This window comes from Tupaia chinensis, unplaced genomic scaffold (genome assembly GCF_000334495.1).
Source record: "Tupaia chinensis unplaced genomic scaffold, TupChi_1.0 Scaffold000392_1, whole genome shotgun sequence".
Taxonomy (NCBI): Eukaryota; Metazoa; Chordata; class Mammalia; order Scandentia; family Tupaiidae; genus Tupaia; species Tupaia belangeri.
The window spans coordinates 1,031,474-1,050,999 of NW_006159894.1; the positions used below are offsets into that span (position 1 = coordinate 1,031,474).

Here is a 19,526-nt window from a genome sequence, read left to right on the forward strand (position 1 = left end):
ACATTAGAAGCAAGAATCACCAACCCAGCCAGTGATGTGGTAGCTGAGGCGGCTGGATCCTACAAGGTCGACTGTGCAATTTGAGTCCTGGACTTGGGGACTTGAAAAACATGCTGGGTAGGGACCAGCACTTAGCGTAATGGCTATGTGGCTGGATTCCCATGTAGTCAACTGTGGTTCGAGTCCCGGACCCAGTAGCTTAAACTCACGGCAGGCGCGTGTGTGTTCATGCCCAAGATCCTGAGGGGAGAATAGAGGAGAATGGATTGCAGTGTGGCCATTCTCCCTGGGGGGGGATTTCTTACTTCCTGTCTCTCTGAAATTTGTTTTCGGCGAAGTGCCTCCCCCCTATAACAAAAAGCCCCTAAAAAAAAAAAAAAAAAAAAAACCATGCTGGGTAAATGTGCATGTGTGTGCCCAAAATACCACATGGAAGGAGAGATGGACAAGGAATTGCAGCGTGACCATCCCGCTTAAGAGGCTCACGCTCTTGCTTTTCTCAAGTGAGCCCATGTGCCCTCTAACAAAATCTTTTAAAAAGAGAAAATCACCATTGCTGTCATTTCTAGTTAGAAGTCAACAGAGTAGAAGTTGGGGGCTAGATGGTAGCATGGCGGTCAAACACAATGCTCGTCCAGGCTGGCCCACAGAGGAAGGTATGGGTTCATATCCAGAGACCTCCCCGCGTATGCCAGGCTTGTGTGTCCATGATCCCGGCTGACTGAGGTTGGGGGTGGGTCATAGTATGAAGACTCTATCAGGGGTTCTGCTTCTCTCTCTCTCTCCCCCTCTCTCTCTCTCACTCATGAAAGAAAAAAAAAATTACTTTTAAAAAGTATACAAGTAGAAGCTATCCAAGAAACTGAGGTGTATGCAGTGAAGAAGGCCTTGCTACCCTACCATCTCCTACCTCCAGTGAACCACCAGAGCATGCCCAGTGCCGAGGAGTTACTCTGTGGCTGTGTCCTGAAACTTAGAGTACGGCAGCCACTGGCTGTCCCATACTCTGTGCTCTGACAGCAGCAGAGACCATGCAGGAAGGCTGAGTATCACCTTAGACAATTATCTCAACAGTGGTCCGAGCCCCCTTCCTGTCCTGCCTGTCAGGAGTTCTCTATGCCTGGTGAAGGAAGTCTATGCCAGCCCGTCCTTGGCAGCCTGCCACCATGCAATGCCACAGTCTGGATTGCAGGTGACACACCTTTACACCAGGTGCAAACAGCAGCAGGAGGCCAAAGTCCGGTGAGCCAACACACCTGTTCTCTATGTGACTCAGAGACATACAGAGATAGACGAGTATTCAGTGCAGTTGGAGGAGACAGGATCCCATTAACCCCACATTTCTTCACATTGGCCATCATCTTACAAACATACCCACAGCCTGCTAGGTCAGAGAAGTAGAAAGATGGATAAGATAGTCCTTTTCTATGTGTTGAGGTTTTATAAACGTTTTTTATTTCAAAATAATTCCAAACTACACAGTTCTAGTCCCAGATTCGGTAGCTTAAAAACTCATATGAGGCACATGTGTATGCATGCCCAAAATCCCAAGAGGAGAATGGAGGAAAAGGGGTTGTGGTGTGGCCACCCCTGGAGGTGATTTCTCTGTCTGGCAAGCACACACGCCCTAAAGCAAAAACCTCTCCCCCCCCAAAAGAAAAAATGGGGGGTAAAAGACAATAACAATAACAATACAGTAAAATAATATAAATTTCAAAATATAGTATGACTCACATGGCATTTGCATTGTATTTGATATTGTAAGTAATCTAGAGATGATTAAAGTATATGGGGAGGATATGCATAGGTCATATTGCAAATACTGTACAACTTTACATGAGGACCTTAAACATCTACTGATTTTGGTATCCTTGACTTGTAGGAGGTCCTGAAACTCATCCCTGCAGATACTGAGGGACTACTGTATTTATTTTGGTTTGCGTATATCAGTATTTCACAGACCATGTCTTTCAAAAATGCATAATTAAGGAAGGAGGCTTTTTTGTTGAAGTACATGTTGGTTAAAGTATATGGGAGGATATGCATAGGTCATATCGCAAATACTGTACGACTTTACGTGAGGACCTTAAACATCTACTGATTTTGGTATCCTTGACTTGTAGGAGGTCCTGAAACTCATCCCTGCAGATACTGAGGGACTACTGTATTTATTTTGGTTTGCGTATATCAGTATTTCACAGACCATGTCTTTCAAAAATGCATAATTAAGGAAGGAGGCTTTTTTGTTGAAGTACATGTTGAATACTCTTTCTTGGAGTGGCACAAATTTATTAGGATATTAAAGTCTCTGAGAAGTTGTGAAGATGCCTATTTTTCTGTTTCACTCACTCCCCCCCCCAAATTATATGACCATGGGACGGATTTTTTTTTTTAATGCTTTAAGACACTTCAAGGCTTATTAAGGTTCCATAGAGCATAGTTTGGAGTTTGCTAATATAAATTACACATACTATTCATCAAAATTGTTTACTAGAAATGTGCTTTACTTTTCTCTCATTATCCTCTGTTGTTAGTCTTTGGTAACAGGAGGAGTAAAGTACCAGTCAGCCTCAGAGAGACTGAAGTTGAACTCTCATAACTTTTTTTTTAAGTTGATCTGTTTCTTCCATGAGTGATAAAGAGAGAAAGATAGCGCCCCAGACAGTCTTGGTTCCCTGATACTCTTCCAGCCTCTGCCAGCCCCAGATCATGAGCACATATATGCCTTGCATTCTCAGGGAGGTCTCTGGACATGAACCTAGAACATTGCCAAATGGGTCGGCCTTGCAGAGCATCACATTTTACCACTGCACCACCATCTGGGCCCCAGAACTCTCCTGATTTTACGTTTCTGATTGTGTAGTTATAGGAAATTCCAAGATAAATGCAGTGGTACTGCCCTGATGGAATGTGATTTCTCAAGTCTTTCCAAATATGGCGACTACATCTTGAGAGTCAGGGCTGAGTTTGCAGATGAACATTCGGAGTGGGTAAACATCACCTTCTGTCCTGTGGATGACAGTAAGCCATTTTCTTTTCCATTTTGTTATAATGTTGTCATTTTGCCTTGATTTTTTCCATATTGGTTGTCCATTATCAGGAATTATTTGCCCACAAAGTGGATGGTCTTGCACATGAAGCTTAGGAAATATAATAAACAGGGTCATGGCCTTAAAGCAGTCCATAGGCAAGACAGGAAAGTCTCATTGATAAAATAATTAAATATAAATTTAATAACTTCAGTGTCTCAAAGATGTGAGTGAGTCAAAGCCAGCTGGAAAAGAATGAGAAGAGCTATAAAGATTTGTGTGGTAAATTTTCTGGAGAAGTCAATTTGAAATTGTGACTTAAAGAAATGTGACATGATAGGCAAAAGAATAAAGGCAGGTGTGGACTTAGAAAGACTAGAGGCAGATAGCCTGCTTGCCCAGAATGAAGGACTGAAGGGAGGGATGCAGCTGTGGCAGGTGGGTTGGTTCAAGCTGACTGGAAAGCACTGAGAAGAACTTTCCCAGGTCAGAGCTAGAGGGTCCCAGTACCTATCAGAAGTCATGAAGCATATTTAGAATATCAGGAATTAAAAACTAATTACCCACCATATACAACTAAGAAAGTGAAGAAGATTAGAATAAGGCAAGAATCTCATGAACAAAATCTACATTCGGCTCTCCAAGGAGTGAACAAAAGTGCTGAAAGCATTATCTCTGTGTGGGGAAGGGTCCTTATGCCAGGAACCCTCCACTTCCTCCATAACTGGGTCCTCCTGGTAGAGAATGAAGCTACAATGCTATTCCTCCTTTCCAATTCTGTCTCAAATTTGGTCAGAAAAATCTTATTTCTGAGCCATTTCCATAGCCTACTTATTGGGTCATCAGAAAAGTTATGACGTGTTTTTCTATGCAAAAAAAAAGAAGTCATGATTTTCCCAATGACCCAGTAACTAAGGGAGCTAGAGCCTATATGACCAACCACGATTCCCTGTAGCTTGAAAAACACATTGGCATCTGTGCATTGTGCCTCAAATCCCAACAGAGTGGAGCAATGATGAGAAGGGTTGCAGCATGGCCATGCCCCATGGGGAGTGCTTTCTCCTCTTTCTGTCTCTGCTTTTCTCTGGTGAGCACGTACATCCTCTGGTAATCACAGAACTTCTTATTTCTGGAATCAGAAATTACCAAGGTTATCTTTTCTTAAAGTGCCTTTATAAAAGCAAAACAAACAAAAAAAAAGAACACCCCAAAAGATAAAGTTTAACAATAAGTCAAGTCTCTAAATCATAATACAGGTGTCTTCTCCTGTAATTGTTAACTGACTTAATCAGGGCCTGACTGGTACCAAGTCCTGATTTAGGTCCCATCTTCTATAGGTGGAAGGTATCTGTAGAAACTGAGGTAAAAATGGTTAAGCAGCTTGCTAAAAGGTCGCATGGGTCATGTGGAGCAGGGACTCAGATCCAGGCTCCTGTATCCATGCTATTAGCAACCAGTAACCTACTGGATAGTCACCTCTTGAAGTGTTTATGTTTTAGTGATAGCAAAATACCTCAACACATCATGCAGAACCTATTTATACTACCTTTAGGAAAATATCTAACAAATTTTCCTGTCTGGCTTTCAGATCAGCATATTAAAATGATAGAAGCAAAAACATTAAAAAAACAAACAAAGAAGAATGATAGAAGTAGGTTCGTTAGGAGCCCCCAGAAAGTAACAGTGGCCAGAGAAGAACACAGGACATGAATGACACAGCGTTGCCTCACAGAGCCATTTACTGCTCACTCTGATTATTATTGACCATGTACTCTGTGTCAGGCATGTTCTTAGAGCTGAAGCTACTGGAGTAAATAAGACAAATACCTCTGCCCTCACAGAACTTATACTCTAATGAGGCAGACAGGTTAACAAATAGATACATATTGTCTACAGGTAGGGACTGTGGCTCTCAAGAAAACCACAGCCAGGTAATAGGATAGAAAGTGATGGGAGCTGCCTTTTCTTAATTGTTTCTATGCAAAAAAAAAGAAGTCATGATTTTCCCAATGACCCAGTAACTAAGGGAGCTAGAGCCTATATGACCAACCACGATTCCCTGTAGCTTGAAAAACACATTGGCATCTGTGCATTGTGCCTCAAATCCCAACAGAGTGGAGCAATGATGAGAAGGGTTGCAGCATGGCCATGCCCCATGGGGAGTGCTTTCTCCTCTTTCTGTCTCTGCTTTTCTCTGGTGAGCACGTACATCCTCTGGTAATCACAGAACTTCTTATTTCTGGAATCAGAAATTACCAAGGTTATCTTTTCTTAAAGTGCCTTTATAAAAGCAAAACAAACAAAAAAAAAGAACACCCCAAAAGATAAAGTTTAACAATAAGTCAAGTCTCTAAATCATAATACAGGTGTCTTCTCCTGTAATTGTTAACTGACTTAATCAGGGCCTGACTGGTACCAAGTCCTGATTTAGGTCCCATCTTCTATAGGTGGAAGGTATCTGTAGAAACTGAGGTAAAAATGGTTAAGCAGCTTGCTAAAAGGTCGCATGGGTCATGTGGAGCAGGGACTCAGATCCAGGCTCCTGTATCCATGCTATTAGCAACCAGTAACCTACTGGATAGTCACCTCTTGAAGTGTTTATGTTTTAGTGATAGCAAAATACCTCAACACATCATGCAGAACCTATTTATACTACCTTTAGGAAAATATCTAACAAATTTTCCTGTCTGGCTTTCAGATCAGCATATTAAAATGATAGAAGCAAAAACATTAAAAAAACAAACAAAGAAGAATGATAGAAGTAGGTTCGTTAGGAGCCCCCAGAAAGTAACAGTGGCCAGAGAAGAACACAGGACATGAATGACACAGCGTTGCCTCACAGAGCCATTTACTGCTCACTCTGATTATTATTGACCATGTACTCTGTGTCAGGCATGTTCTTAGAGCTGAAGCTACTGGAGTAAATAAGACAAATACCTCTGCCCTCACAGAACTTATACTCTAATGAGGCAGACAGGTTAACAAATAGATACATATTGTCTACAGGTAGGGACTGTGGCTCTCAAGAAAACCACAGCCAGGTAATAGGATAGAAAGTGATGGGAGCTGCCTTTTCTTAATTGTTTAAACTTACTTAGTTCTTCCATGAGAGAGAAATGGGCATCTCTGACAGGATCCTCATGCTGCAATCCACCTCCACACCCAGCCAGCCTAGATCACGAGCATATGCACACACACCCAGCTTGCACAGGAAGGCTCTGGGACACAAGCCCAGCACCTTTCCCTTTGGATTCAGCAGTGTAGTGCGTTGTGCTACAGCTGACCTACCATCTGGCCTTACTGTTTTAGATAGGGTGATCAAATATAGTATTTCAGAGGAGGTGGCTTCTAAACAAAGACTCAAATGAAATGAAGCATGTGAATGTTTAGAAGAACAATCAGGAGAACAGCTTCAGACATTGTTGGAAAAACATATATGGTTAATTACACATGTTAAACATTTAAGGGTAGCCACTAAAAAAAAAAAATAATAATACCATCTGTAGCTTACAGCCTAGCAAAGGAAAGAAAATTTAAGCTAAGAGAAAAAAAGAAAAAAGTAGAAGAAGCCAAAAATAACATAAAATTGTAGGAAACAATCTTTATAATAAAATAAGAGCAGTTCTAAATCTATCAGAAATCACAATAAACGTAAGTAGGCTGAATTCAATTACTGAAGACAAAGGTCTCTTTGTATAAAGAACCAAATAGTTCTAAATATATCAGAAATCACAATAAACATAAGTAGGCTGAACTCAATTACTAAAGACAAAGGTCTCTTTGTATAAAGAACCAAAACCCAACTATCCATAGGTATGTCAATCAATATCATGGCAATGATATATTAAAAACAGTGTACTTCAGTAGACTAATTATTCTGCACTGTTATAAGAAATTCATATTGAAGTAAAGTTTCTTAAATGTGATTTTTTGATTGACATTTTGCTTTGTTCTTTTACTTAGCCATTATCGGACCTCCCAGAATGCAAGTAGAAGTGGTTGCTGATTCTCTACATATTCGTTTCTTAGCCCCCCAAATTCATTATGAAACCACAGCGTGGACCATGAAGAGTATTTATGACTCATGGGTTTACAATCTGCAATATTGGAAAAATGGCACTGATGAAAAGGTAAGTTTGGCCAGTCCTATGCATTTCGGATGTAGGTGCCCAAGTTTTTGCTTACTGTTGGTCTGAAGCCATGATAATGGAAAGAATACCAAGACCATCTGGGCAGGGTCTTACACGGTTGTGCTTTATGAGTCAGCAGATCTAAAGGTTGGTTGTCTGATAGCTGGAAGCTTCCCAGGCTGAGGGATGGCCTCAGGTGCATCTCTGACTCAGGAGTCCTAGACGGACTCCCAAGGGAAGTGCGTGGAGCACACTTTCAGGGTGAAATCTGCACAGTGGAAGCAGACCTTTCTCTCCTGATGGGAAGTTACAGCAAGCTGAGTCAGCAGTTGGCTAGGGGAACTTGATGTCAGCTGAGTCAGTTATCAGCTGCGTGATTCCTGGTTTGATTCCTGTGCCTCGCACTGATATTGTAGACCAGTCAAGTCCATAGTCAAGGCAGACCCAGCTCTGGATACTGGATGAATATCGCATTTAACCTTTATGACCCCCATTTTTGCTGTTGCTGTCTTCTTCAGGCGACAGTTCCTTTAAAAACATGGACTTGGAGTAAAAAGACCTGGTTGGAATATACTTCTGCCACAGTGTGGCTATGATCACATCTTAGCTTCCTCAGGTCTGCAAAATGGGCACAGTAACCTACTTCATTAATACAAAGGGGATAATAACCTACCTCATAGGATTGTTGAGTAATTTAATGACATAATGAAAAACATACACTTGTCACATTGCCAAGAACAATGTATACAATCAATACTGAGGTTCTCTGTCCCTTATGTAGACATCTTAAGGCTATTTTCATTCATCTTTGGTTAGGTTTTATTTTTTTTTTTTTAAAGAGAATTATTGGGACCAGCAGTTACCAAAATGGCTATGTCGCTCAACTCCCATGTAGTAGACCATGGTTCGAGTCCCGGACCTGGTGGCTTAAAACTCACACCAGGCGCATATGCGTGCGTGCCCAAGATCCTGAGAGGAGAGTGGAGGAGAAGGGATTGTGGCGTGGCCATCCCCTCTGGGGGGTAATTTCTCGCTTTCTGTCTCTCTGTCTCTCTCTGTCTTTCTGGCAAGTGCACGCGCCCTATAGCAAAAACCTCTCCAAAAAAAAAAAGAGAGAGAGAATTATTTTATTTAACTTTATTTATTTATTTATTTTTAATTTGACCAGAGAGGGACAGGGCAAGGTGTGTGGGGGGGGAGTGAGAAAGCAAACCATCAGGTCTGGGACTCAAACCACGGTCAGCCATGTGGGAGTCCAGTGCCCTTAACCACCATGCCACCTACTGACCCCCAGTTTTATTCTTATACTTAGTGCTTCTGAGCTAAATGTCATTCATGGTCCTAAATTGACTTACATATGTGTTATTAGGTTATGCAAGGAGACTTCAAAAAGTTCATTAAAAAGGGAATTAAAGTATATCTTGATGCAAAAGGAAAAATCTCTGCTATAATGGCACCTCTTTTATAATGGCTGAGTCCTCATGACCTAATCACCTCCCACAGGTCCTACTACCTAATACTGCCACACTGGGGGTTAGGATTTCAGCATATGAATTTGAGAGGAGGATGCATACATTCAAACCATAGCATGTAGGATATCTACCTTCTTCACAGAATTGACAATTTTGCTTTGAGTCAAGACCCCTGGAAATGCACACCTGGAAAGCAATATACAATATTTAGTTTCATACTCATTTATCTAATGCAGGTGTGTCTGCACCATAACCTGGGTGACTTAAACACAGAAATTTACCATCTCGCAGTTGGAGGCCCAGAGTCCAAGATCTAGGTGTGTGCAGGGCCATGCAGGGCCAGATTTGTACCAGGCCTCTCTCACGGCTCTAGGAGCTGCTGACACTCTGGCTTTCCTTGATTTGTAGATGCACCAGTCCACTCTCTGCCTTCATCTTCACATGGCGTTTTCCCTGTGCACTTGTGCCCAAATCTCTTCATTTTATAAGAATTAGAAATAACCTCATTTTACCTGACTACCTCCCTAAAGACTCTACGTTCAAATAAGATCACAGTTCAAACCATTAAAAGTGGTTTATTAAGGTCTGTCAGGTGACATGGAGGCTAAGGTAGCAGGATCCCACATGGCCAGCTGCACCGTGCTAGTCCAGCCTCGGTGACTTGAAAACCACCAGACACGTGTGCATGCATACCCAAGACACAAACAGGATAGAGAAATGGAGGAAGAGGGATTCTGATTGCATGCCCTATTAGACGGTGCTTTCTCCTGCCCTTTCTCTCTCTCTGGCGAGCACACACATCCCTTGGCAAATTTTCTTAAAAGAAAAAAAAGCTAGTTTATCTTTTTTAAAAAGGAAGCAAGATGGTTTATTTTGTCATGGAAGCTAAAGAATTTAGGAAACCTGGTGGTTTGTCAGCATCTCAGCTGGCCTTTGCAGCCTCTCTCAGAACGTGTCAAGGTCCCCTGAAATGACCTGGGCAGCGCTCCTGCACCAGTTCCTTCCTGTTTTAAGTCTGAAGCAAAGGTTATAACTGGAAAATATAAATTAAAAAAGAAAGAAAGAAAAATCTGTTCCTTCACTGCTGAGACGTCCTTATTTTGGACTCCATTACTAGATTCAGTGTTCTTATTTTTCTGTTCATTACCAGTTTCAAACTACTCCTCAGTATGACTTTACAGTCATCAGAAACCTGGAGCCACAGACAACTTACTGTATTCAAGTTCAAGGGTTTCTTCCTGATTGGAACAAAACTGGGGAATGGAGTGAGCCCCTCTGTGAGCAGACAGCCACTGACGGTGAGTTGTAAGATGCAACACCTGTCGCTGTGCCTCACCTAGGACTGGAACTAGCTTCTTAGGTACCCACCCACTGAGCATCAGGGCTAGAAGTTGCCTTAGACACCGTCCTGCCCAGCCCAAACTCCACCCGAGTTCAGAAATCAACATCAGCCCTATATGGTCTCCCAGCCCTTGAGTGATTGACTTTATGCTGGGAGGAAGACCACCTCCTTCTGAGATGGCTCATTTATTCTTAGACCAAGGGGATCTGTGAGAACACTGTGAGCTGGGGTCTGCCCACTTTCCCATGCCCAAGCGGCCCCCTCAGCTTCCTGCAGTCCTCCCAAGACAGACTGCACATGGAGCTTGAGCCCCGCCACACCCCGAAGCCTTCCCTTCCTAACTGTGCAACCCCAGTTCCTATAGACCTGGGAGGGAGGAAGGGTTTGGAAAGGTTATCACTGCCTTCAGGTAGTGCTACATGTTTCATGATCCCTTATAAAGTGCAGAACCAGGGTCCCCGCTCTGGTGGCACAAGCAGCGGGGCACACTGCAAGGCTGGTGCTGCACGAGAGGCCCAGGTTCAGATCCTGGACCAAAGGCTGAGTACGTTAGCACATGCCTGTGGTCCTGGCTAGCTAGGAGGCTGGGGCAGAGGATTGTCATGGTGAGGCCCTGTCAGAAACACCTCTCTCAGGACCAGCAGTTAGCATAATGGCTATGTCGCTGGACTCCCATGCAGTCGACCACGGTTCAGTTTCCAGACCCGGCGGCTGACACTCATGCTGCGCATGTGTGCATGCATGCCCAAGATCCCAAGAGGAGAATGGAGGAGAAGGGATTGTGGCGTGGCCATCACCCCTGGGGGGGTGATTTCTCGCTTTCTGTCTCTCTGTCTCTCTCTCTGTCTTTCTAGCGAGCGCACGCGCCCTATAGCAAAAACCTCTCCAAAAAAAAAGTTAAAAAAAGAAAGAACCTCTCTCCACCTCCTCCCTACCCCACCTCACTAAATAATAATAATAACATAGAACCAGGACCTCAACATTGTTCTTCACTTACAGCGTGGACCACGGTGTCTGGCAGGTGCTGCCACACTTGGTGTTTCTTAAAAGAAACAGAGGGAGGTGCCACCAGGTGACATAGTGGTTAAGGTGGTGGATCCCACATGGCCAACTCCAGGATTCGAGTCCTAGACCAGCAGTTGATAAACAAGCTGGCCCTGTGTGCTTTCATGTCCAAAAAATACCAAGAGGAGAATGGAGGAGAAAAGATTGCAGCAGGGCCATCCCCACCTGGGGGATGATGTTTTCTCACTTTCCCTCTCTCTGGTGAGTATATGTGCCCTATGGCAAAACTCTTAAAACAAACAAAAGAAAAGAAGGAAAAGGGAAAATAAACAGGAAGAAAAGGGGGCAAAAAAGGTCTCGGCTGGCCCAGACCCTGCCCGTTTACAGGCACATGCATGCAGTGCTAGAGCAGAGACCTGTGCCCCCATGGCTGCTCACACACACAGGCTTTTTCATTATTTAAAGATTTAGAAAGACTTGGCAGGTTCAACCCATGGGAAGAGGAACACAGGCGGGCCCACTCATGTGGCATGAGGCAGATAATCTCATCAAAGAGAAAAAGATTTCAAATAGTTAATAGGTGATTGTGACCAGACACAATCACCTATTAACTGACAGAATTCGAACATTTTACAAAAGGAAAGGAAAAGTATAGCTTATTGAAAACCTACTTTTGTCAAATACCATTTTAGGTTTCTTTTTTCAACACACTTACCTCATTTAAACTTCACAAGTTTTCCATGAGAGCATTATAAGAATCTTTTCCCCTTTTACAGACTAGAAAATGAGCATCCAGAGAGGTTAAGCAACTTGCCCAAAGCTGGTCAGCTAATAAATGACAAAGACAAAACAGAACATGGGCCAGTCTGAATCCAGATTATGTTCGCCATAATTTATCACCTACAGATTAATTCTATAGGTAAACTGAGGCATCATGCATCTGTGGATAAAACAGAAAGGTGATAAGCCCAAGAGTATTGATCACGTGGATCAGAAGCAAGTTAGAAAACATTACACAGAGTAGCGATTATTCGACACCCTCCCAATGCACCTGCAGCTCCCATCCTGTGTAAAGCAGGGCCCTTTCTCCTTCACCTCCAGGGGTAACAAACATACTTGAGTTCAGAACTTGGCAAAGGCACAAGCAGAAAGAATTATGAGATCAGAAATTACCAGCAGCAACAAAAACACAAGAGGTCAGATGGTGGAACAGCAGTTAAAAAAACATTTTTTTTTCATTGCCAGAGAGAGGGGGAAAGTAGAAAGCACCCCCCCACACACCCAATGAGATATAGTCATATCATGTTTCAATCCATTCTCCAATTCTCTATCCTGTTGGATTTTGGGCATGCATGCACATGCGCCCAGTGTGTTTCTGAAGCCACTAGGGCTGAGATTCAAACCATATGATTTCGCCATGTGAGATCTGACTCCCCTAACCAGCAGGCCACAAGGCCAGCTCACAAGTGGTAAATTCTTTTTTTTTTTTTTTTTTTTTTTTTGCCATAGGGCACGTGCACTCACCAGACAGACAGAAACAGAGAGACAGAAAGCGAGAAATCACCCCCAGGGGGAATGGCCACGCCACAGTCCCTTCTCCTCCATTGTCCTCTCGGGATCTTGGGCACACATGCACATGCGCCCGGTGTGAGTTTAAGCCACCAGGTCCGGGACGCGAACTGTGGTTGACTATGTGGGAGTCCAGCGACATAGCCATTGCACTAACTGCTGGTCCCACAAGTGGTAAAATCTTTAGGCAGCCTTGAGAACTCTGCAGGCAGGGTCATCCCTGGGGCCCAGCCTTGGGCTACTAGAAGCCTTGCTGGAGTTTGGTCTGGTCTCTGTGCAGGGGCTTGGATGGGGCCTTTTGTACAGAGAACATTTACAGCAGCTGTTACAAACCCCTGGTACCTGTATTAACTGGAGCTGGGGACCAGGGATGCCCACTTTACTGGGCAAAGCAAAAGGTATATCCACAACAGGAGGCTTGTCATAACCCTGTAAGCAAAATAAGTCAGAACTCTTATACTTGTTTTATGTATATTGGCTATAATGCCAGAAACCAAACCCTGAAGAAGGTAGAAAAGGGGCAAAGCCCATTGAAAACCTCTGGGTTCTCCAGCCAGCTGCCGTGTTTCTGAGAAGTCTTCTGAGGTGAACGTATAGGCCCTGTTCTCAGGGACTGCTATTGGATCATGACTGGGAAAATGGCATTCTGATCACTGGGCCCACCCCATATGTGGCAGGAATGTAACACCCCGTCTCCCCAGCAGAAACAACGCCCCTCTGGATGGTCGCCATCATCCTCATAGCCTCCATTTTTGTGGCTGTCCTGGTGTTCCTTGGCTGTTGTGCCTTGGTGTGGTACATTTACAAGAAGACCAAGGACACATTCTCCCCGGGGACTTCTCTCCCACAGCACCTGAAAGAGGTATGTAGGATGGAGCGAAAGGTGGGTCAGAAAACGCTAACGGGACCAGCAGGTGGCATGATGGTTAAGTTGCTGGACTCTCAGAGTCAATTGTGGCTTGAGTCCTGGACCAGGCGGCTTAAAACTCACACCAGGTGCATGTCCGTGTGCGTGCGTGCCCAAGGTCCTGAGAGGAGAATGGAGGAAAAGGGATTGCGGTGTGGCCATCCTCCCAGGTGGTGATTTCTTGCTTTCTATCTCTGTGTCTCTCTGGTGAGTGCACATGCCCTAGAGCAAAAGTCTCTCCAAAAAGAGAGAGAGAGAGAGAGAGAAAAGAGAAACCCTGAATGGAAGTCAGGACTACCTCATTGCAGACCACACGCTTTCTGGAAGAATGGCACACACTTTGCTGCTGGTCTGTCCTTGTGCCCAGTTCAGAGAAGTCTGAGGTGAAGGAACAGCCCTAAGGGTGGAGGCAAAGGTTTGTTCCAGAGCCCTCCCTGCAACCTGGATGTTGGTCCTCCTCTGGCCATCACTGCCCAAAGCCCTAAATTCTCAGGCGCCAAAGGTGATGGTTCTGCGGCAGGCAGGGAAAAAGCAGAGCTCAGAGTGGAGAAGATGAAAGAGAGAAAACTCTAGGCTAAGCGCCAGTGAAGAGCCAGAAGGAAAGACTAGGAGGGACAGGTGCAATTTCAGTCTTGGAATAGATGAGAGTGACAGACGTTCTGGAATGTGTTTCCTAGATTTTAGGAAGGCTATTTTCAAAAGGTTCATAAAATTAAGATAGGATGTAGCTGGCTGGAGACTCTAGGCAAAAGAGGCCTTAAGAGATGAAATTCTAGATATACACTGCCACCAGAAAATGAAAACATGCCAAGCCCAGACCCCAAAAGGACCCATCTTTGGTCTCAGTTCCCAGAACAGACTCTAAGATGAAGATTTACATTCAGCCAGTTGAATGGTGAGTAGCCTGAGAATGATCTCTAAATCATTCTCTGCCTTCTCGAAAGGAGAGAAGGTAGCAGAATGGAACAATGAGAGAGATCGAGCTGTGATGCAGCCTTGACAGCGGCCTCAGCCAATCCCATGGCAGCTCTCCAGCCAGATGGCCTTTTAGAGATGTCCCAAGCTGATGCAAGAAGGTTGTGAACCCCACATCAACCATGCCCTGGAAGAGGGCTGTCCCCAGGAAGGGGGCCTAACCTAGAGGAGTGTGAGAAATCAGCAGGCAGCATTCCTGGCAGCCAGGAGAGAAATGCCTCCTTCCTGAAGGGAGATCTGGGTGGCCTACTACAGCATCCACTACAGTCCATCCCTCCGACCCCCTGCAAGCAGCTCCTCCAGGATTTGAGTTCATCTGTGTCTCCAGGGAAACACACGAAAGGAAAGTTAGTGGGACAGACTCCATCCCCACCACTTCAGCTGGTTGTAAGGTCTCAAGTTCCATTGGGCTTCTTCTGCTGTCCCTTCTAGTCCCCTTCTCTCCTGTGGCTGGCTCCGCTGGCAGAGGCTGCTCCCTGAATGGGTGACCCAGACCCTCACATCTGAGAGGACTGAGCCCTTCTCTGGCAGTGGCTGCTGCATACTTGTCCATTGGCCATCAGAACGGGGCAGAGGAGCACCAGGAGACCCAGTGAGTCACTGGGTGTTCACCCTGATGCAGCAGCAGCCCTACCTCCTCCTGAGGTCAGTGGGCAACTGCCCCCATTGCCTTCTAGTGCCTCAACACGAAGAGTCTGACATGAGGAGGTGACAGCTATAGCTTAAAATGTAGTGGACTTTTTACTTTAGTCTCCTCACTCCCCACTCTGAGACCCCTCTAGGCCAGAGATCAGAAAACTTTTTCTTAAAGTATCAGAAAATATTTCAGATTTGCAGGCCAAGAAATACAAATTACATAGGTACTTACATAACCATTTAAGTGTAATCATTTAGAATCTAAAACCACTCTTGGCAGTACAGAAACAAGCAGTAGGCTTACTTGGCCCTGTCTTGCCAACTGCCACCTGAGACTCAGAAAACCTATGATTGCACGTACAGGGAACACGAGTTTCCAAAGCAGGTCCCCAGGAGCGACGGTGAGCAGGGCTTCCCTGTGACGTCCCTGTGGTCCTAAACCTGTGTATTCTACCTGTTTGGGACATGGTACCACATAAAGGTGGTTGATCTGGGTGCGTTCAGTGCCCTGTCCTCATAGGTTGTCATCTGTGGCCAAGCTGGTGTGTCACCTGCACCTTCCACTGGGTAGCCATCATTCTCCAGCCTGAGCAGGGCAATGTGTGATGTGGTTGGTGTGCCCCTGGTCCCATGCCTGCCCCTGGGCTCCTGTGCTGTCAGTGGGGTGTTGGCCTGACATGGTGTTGCCTGGGTATGGACTAGTCTGCTAGGGCTGCCGTAACAGTACCACAAACTGGCGTCTTGGACAGTGGAAATGTGTTGTCTCATGGTTGTAGCCAGAAGTCCAACATCAAGGTGTGGGCAGGCTGATTCCTTCTAAGGCTCTGAGGCAGAATCTGTGCCAGGCCCGTCTCCTGGCTGCTGGATCATTGTTGGTGTTCCTTGGCTTATAGAAACATCACCTGCTTCAGTCATCAGCTTCACCTAGCCTTCTTCCTGTGTGGGTGTCTGTGTCCAAATATTCCCTTTCATGCTTTCAAATGCCAGAGGGCATGTGCGTTCACCAGAGAGAGAGAGAAACCACTCCCCGAGTAGGACATGTTCACACCACAATCCCTTTTTCCTCCATTTTCCATCCTGTCCGGATTCTAGGTACATATGCACACATGCCCAGCATGTTTTTCAAGTCACTGGGACCAGGTCTTACATCACAGTCAGCCATTTGGGATCCAGCACCCAAGGTACAGTGCTTAACTATGGTGCTCGGAGGCCAGGCCCCAATTTCCCCTTTAAAAAGACACAGTCATATTGTTTTAAGAGCTCACTCTTCTCCAGTATGACCCTATTGTAAATTAATTACCTATCCAATGATCTTGTTTCCAAGTGAGGTCACATTTGGAAGTACCAGGGTTAAGACTTCAATATAGGAACTTTGTGGGGATACAATTCAAGCTACGGTTGTGCCTACAGAGTGGAGTGACACACTATAGGGCCCCAGTGGTGCTGAGTAAGCCCTGCAGGACATGCACAGCAAATCATTTCTGAAATAAGAGCCGACTGCAGACAAGAAAGACCAGCGCCCTCCTAGACTACAAGTCTCACTGCCATCCACTTGCCACCAGGCTGCTTAGTCTCAGGGGACGCCATCCTACCAGCAGCTCAGCCTTGGTCTCTTGTGAGGTTGGACAGGCAGCAGCAGCTGCGTCAGCCTTGGTGCATGAGAGACCCTGTTCCAGGGCCCACATAGAGCCTCTGTCCCTGCCACCACAGCCACCCTATGCTGGGTTCAGTGTGCTGTGTGTTACTGGCCAGTGGCAGAGGCTGGCTAATAACCCAGTTCCTGCTCTGTTGTTCCCACCCATGCACGTGCTGTCAGTGGGAGTTGCTGCATGATACAAGATATCCTGTTTCAGGCCCCTCCCAGAGGTCCATCCACATGCCTCCTTCCCAGATGTCCTTATCCCTGCACTTCCAGTCTTCCAGCCCATCCATGGGTCCGGAGCTAGCTCTGCTTATGCCACTTTGGGTAACCTGAAGCTCTGCTCTCTCCCTGGCTGGAGCTGTTGTGCAGCACCGTCAGCTGGCCATAAGCCTGTCCCCCCAATCCTGGGCCATCATAGCCATAACCACTCCCCGAGTAGGACATGTTCACACCACAATCCCTTTTTCCTCCATTTTCCATCCTGTCCGGATTCTAGGTACATATGCACACATGCCCAGCATGTTTTTCAAGTCACTGGGACCAGGTCTTACATCACAGTCAGCCATTTGGGATCCAGCACCCAAGGTACAGTGCTTAACTATGGTGCTCGGAGGCCAGGCCCCAATTTCCCCTTTAAAAAGACACAGTCATATTGTTTTAAGAGCTCACTCTTCTCCAGTATGACCCTATTGTAAATTAATTACCTATCCAATGATCTTGTTTCCAAGTGAGGTCACATTTGGAAGTACCAGGGTTAAGACTTCAATATAGGAACTTTGTGGGGATACAATTCAAGCTACGGTTGTGCCTACAGAGTGGAGTGACACACTATAGGGCCCCAGTGGTGCTGAGTAAGCCCTGCAGGACATGCACAGCAAATCATTTCTGAAATAAGAGCCGACTGCAGACAAGAAAGACCAGCGCCCTCCTAGACTACAAGTCTCACTGCCATCCACTTGCCACCAGGCTGCTTAGTCTCAGGGGACGCCATCCTACCAGCAGCTCAGCCTTGGTCTCTTGTGAGGTTGGACAGGCAGCAGCAGCTGCGTCAGCCTTGGTGCATGAGAGACCCTGTTCCAGGGCCCACATAGAGCCTCTGTCCCTGCCACCACAGCCACCCTATGCTGGGTTCAGTGTGCTGTGTGTTACTGGCCAGTGGCAGAGGCTGGCTAATAACCCAGTTCCTGCTCTGTTGTTCCCACCCATGCACGTGCTGTCAGTGGGAGTTGCTGCATGATACAAGATATCCTGTTTCAGGCCCCTCCCAGAGGTCCATCCACATGCCTCCTTCCCAGATGTCCTTATCCCTGCACTTCCAGTCTTCCAGCCCATCCATGGGTCCGGAGCTAGCTCTGCTTATGCCACTTTGGGTAACCTGAAGCTCTGCTCTCTCCCTGGCTGGAGCTGTTGTGCAGCACCGTCAGCTGGCCATAAGCCTGTCCCCCCAATCCTGGGCCATCATAGCCATGTCATCATAGTGAGGCAGAGACACACTGCCGCAGCAGGGGTGGATGGCGTGGGACTGACATGTGCCACCTGACCCATCTTAGGGCCTAATGGGTCTCATAAGCCTTACAATGGTCACTTCTGGGTGGAGGCTTGTCTCTACCAAGTCCCATGGCATGTCAGGGCACTGCTTTCTTTCTTTAATTTATTTTACTTTATTTATTATTACTATTATTATTATTTTAAGTTTGCTAGGGCACGTGTGCTAGCCAGAGAGGGGTAGGAGGAAGTGAGAAAGTAAGCCACCAGGCCTGTGACTTGAACTGTGTCAACCATGTGGGAGTCCAGCACGTGACCCACCATACCACCTGCTGGTCCCAGGGTACTGCTTTTTAAATAGGATGTAATCATCTGCTGCAGGTGTCCTAGCCTGACCCCAGAACTCTAGTGTCTTCTTGCAGTTCTTCTCGTCGGATTTTCTGTGAACTGCATTTAGCAGCTTTTCCTACCATAGACACTCCCAGGACCTGCCAGGTCACACACTCACCTGTTTCCACTAGTGTTCTGTCATTGGAAGATCCTGGACCATCCTGTGGGGAGGGCTTCTTGGTCCCCAGGCCATGCATTCTGCAGGGCCTCTCCTGCTGGGGTCAGCTCTGAGCTAGCAGCCTTCTGTGACACTTGAAAAATGCATGAACGCAATCATTTTACATGCCAGGTGTGTTGCTCTCAGAACCCAAGAGGCCTGGAACAAGCCTTATGCTTCCTTCTTAGTGGTAGAAGGGGTGAAACAGGATCCTTGCCCTCTGCTTCAGAGAGCATGTCCCAGCACGCCACACTCCATGGAACCCCTCCAACTTCGCTCTGTGGCTGATTCCAGGATGAGTTGCCCACCCTCTGCTGTGCGTGTGCCTTCTCAAGGCCTCCCACCTCTTGCACTTTGGGTCCTATGAGGGTCTTTAAAAACGTCACAAAAAGTACATATTATGAAAAAATATGGATTTTTAATTTTTTGCACCAAAATGAACTTGTAATTTAATCCCATTTTTCCATGGCTTTTAAAAGTCCCCACATATTGTAATAGCTCAGTTCTGTGTCCCTACTCCAGCCTCAGTTGACACAGGCTGCCCTGGGAAGGTTACATCCCCCTCACTGAGGCAGCTCCCATCAGTGAAGGGCACTGTGTTGGAATGGTTCTCAGCTGTGAGCCGTTTCAGCTGCTGGCATTTCTGGAAGCTGGGGGGCAAGCAGTCCCCCCGTGGAAAGTAGGGCACATGACCATAAGCAAGTATTTCAAAGTAGCTACAACCTTCTCAAACCAAGTACCAGCACAATCCTTTGTGAGCCTTGGAGAGGCCACAGTTGCAGCAGGA

The 19,526-nt window shown here is 45.9% G+C and overlaps 1 protein-coding gene across 10 annotated transcripts in view; it reads left to right on the forward strand.

The window, feature by feature from the left end:
• Window positions 1-19,526, forward strand: part of IFNAR2 (interferon alpha and beta receptor subunit 2) — a 92,759-nt gene that overhangs the window by 58,842 nt on the left and 14,391 nt on the right. For 4 of the 10 annotated variants that reach the window (XM_027773971.1, XM_027773966.1, XM_027773968.1 and 1 more), the window contains 4 exons: window positions 2,864-3,021; window positions 6,993-7,159; window positions 9,782-9,929; window positions 13,249-13,409. In XM_027773971.1, the coding sequence (XP_027629772.1) occupies window positions 2,864-3,021; window positions 6,993-7,159; window positions 9,782-9,929; window positions 13,249-13,409 (634 nt within the window). Of the gene's footprint in view, window positions 1-1,074; window positions 1,386-2,863; window positions 3,022-6,992; window positions 7,160-9,781; window positions 9,930-13,248; window positions 13,410-19,526 lie in introns of those variants that run through there. The other 6 variants (XM_027773967.1, XR_003550297.1, XR_003550298.1 and 3 more) reach the window with 6 other exon arrangements.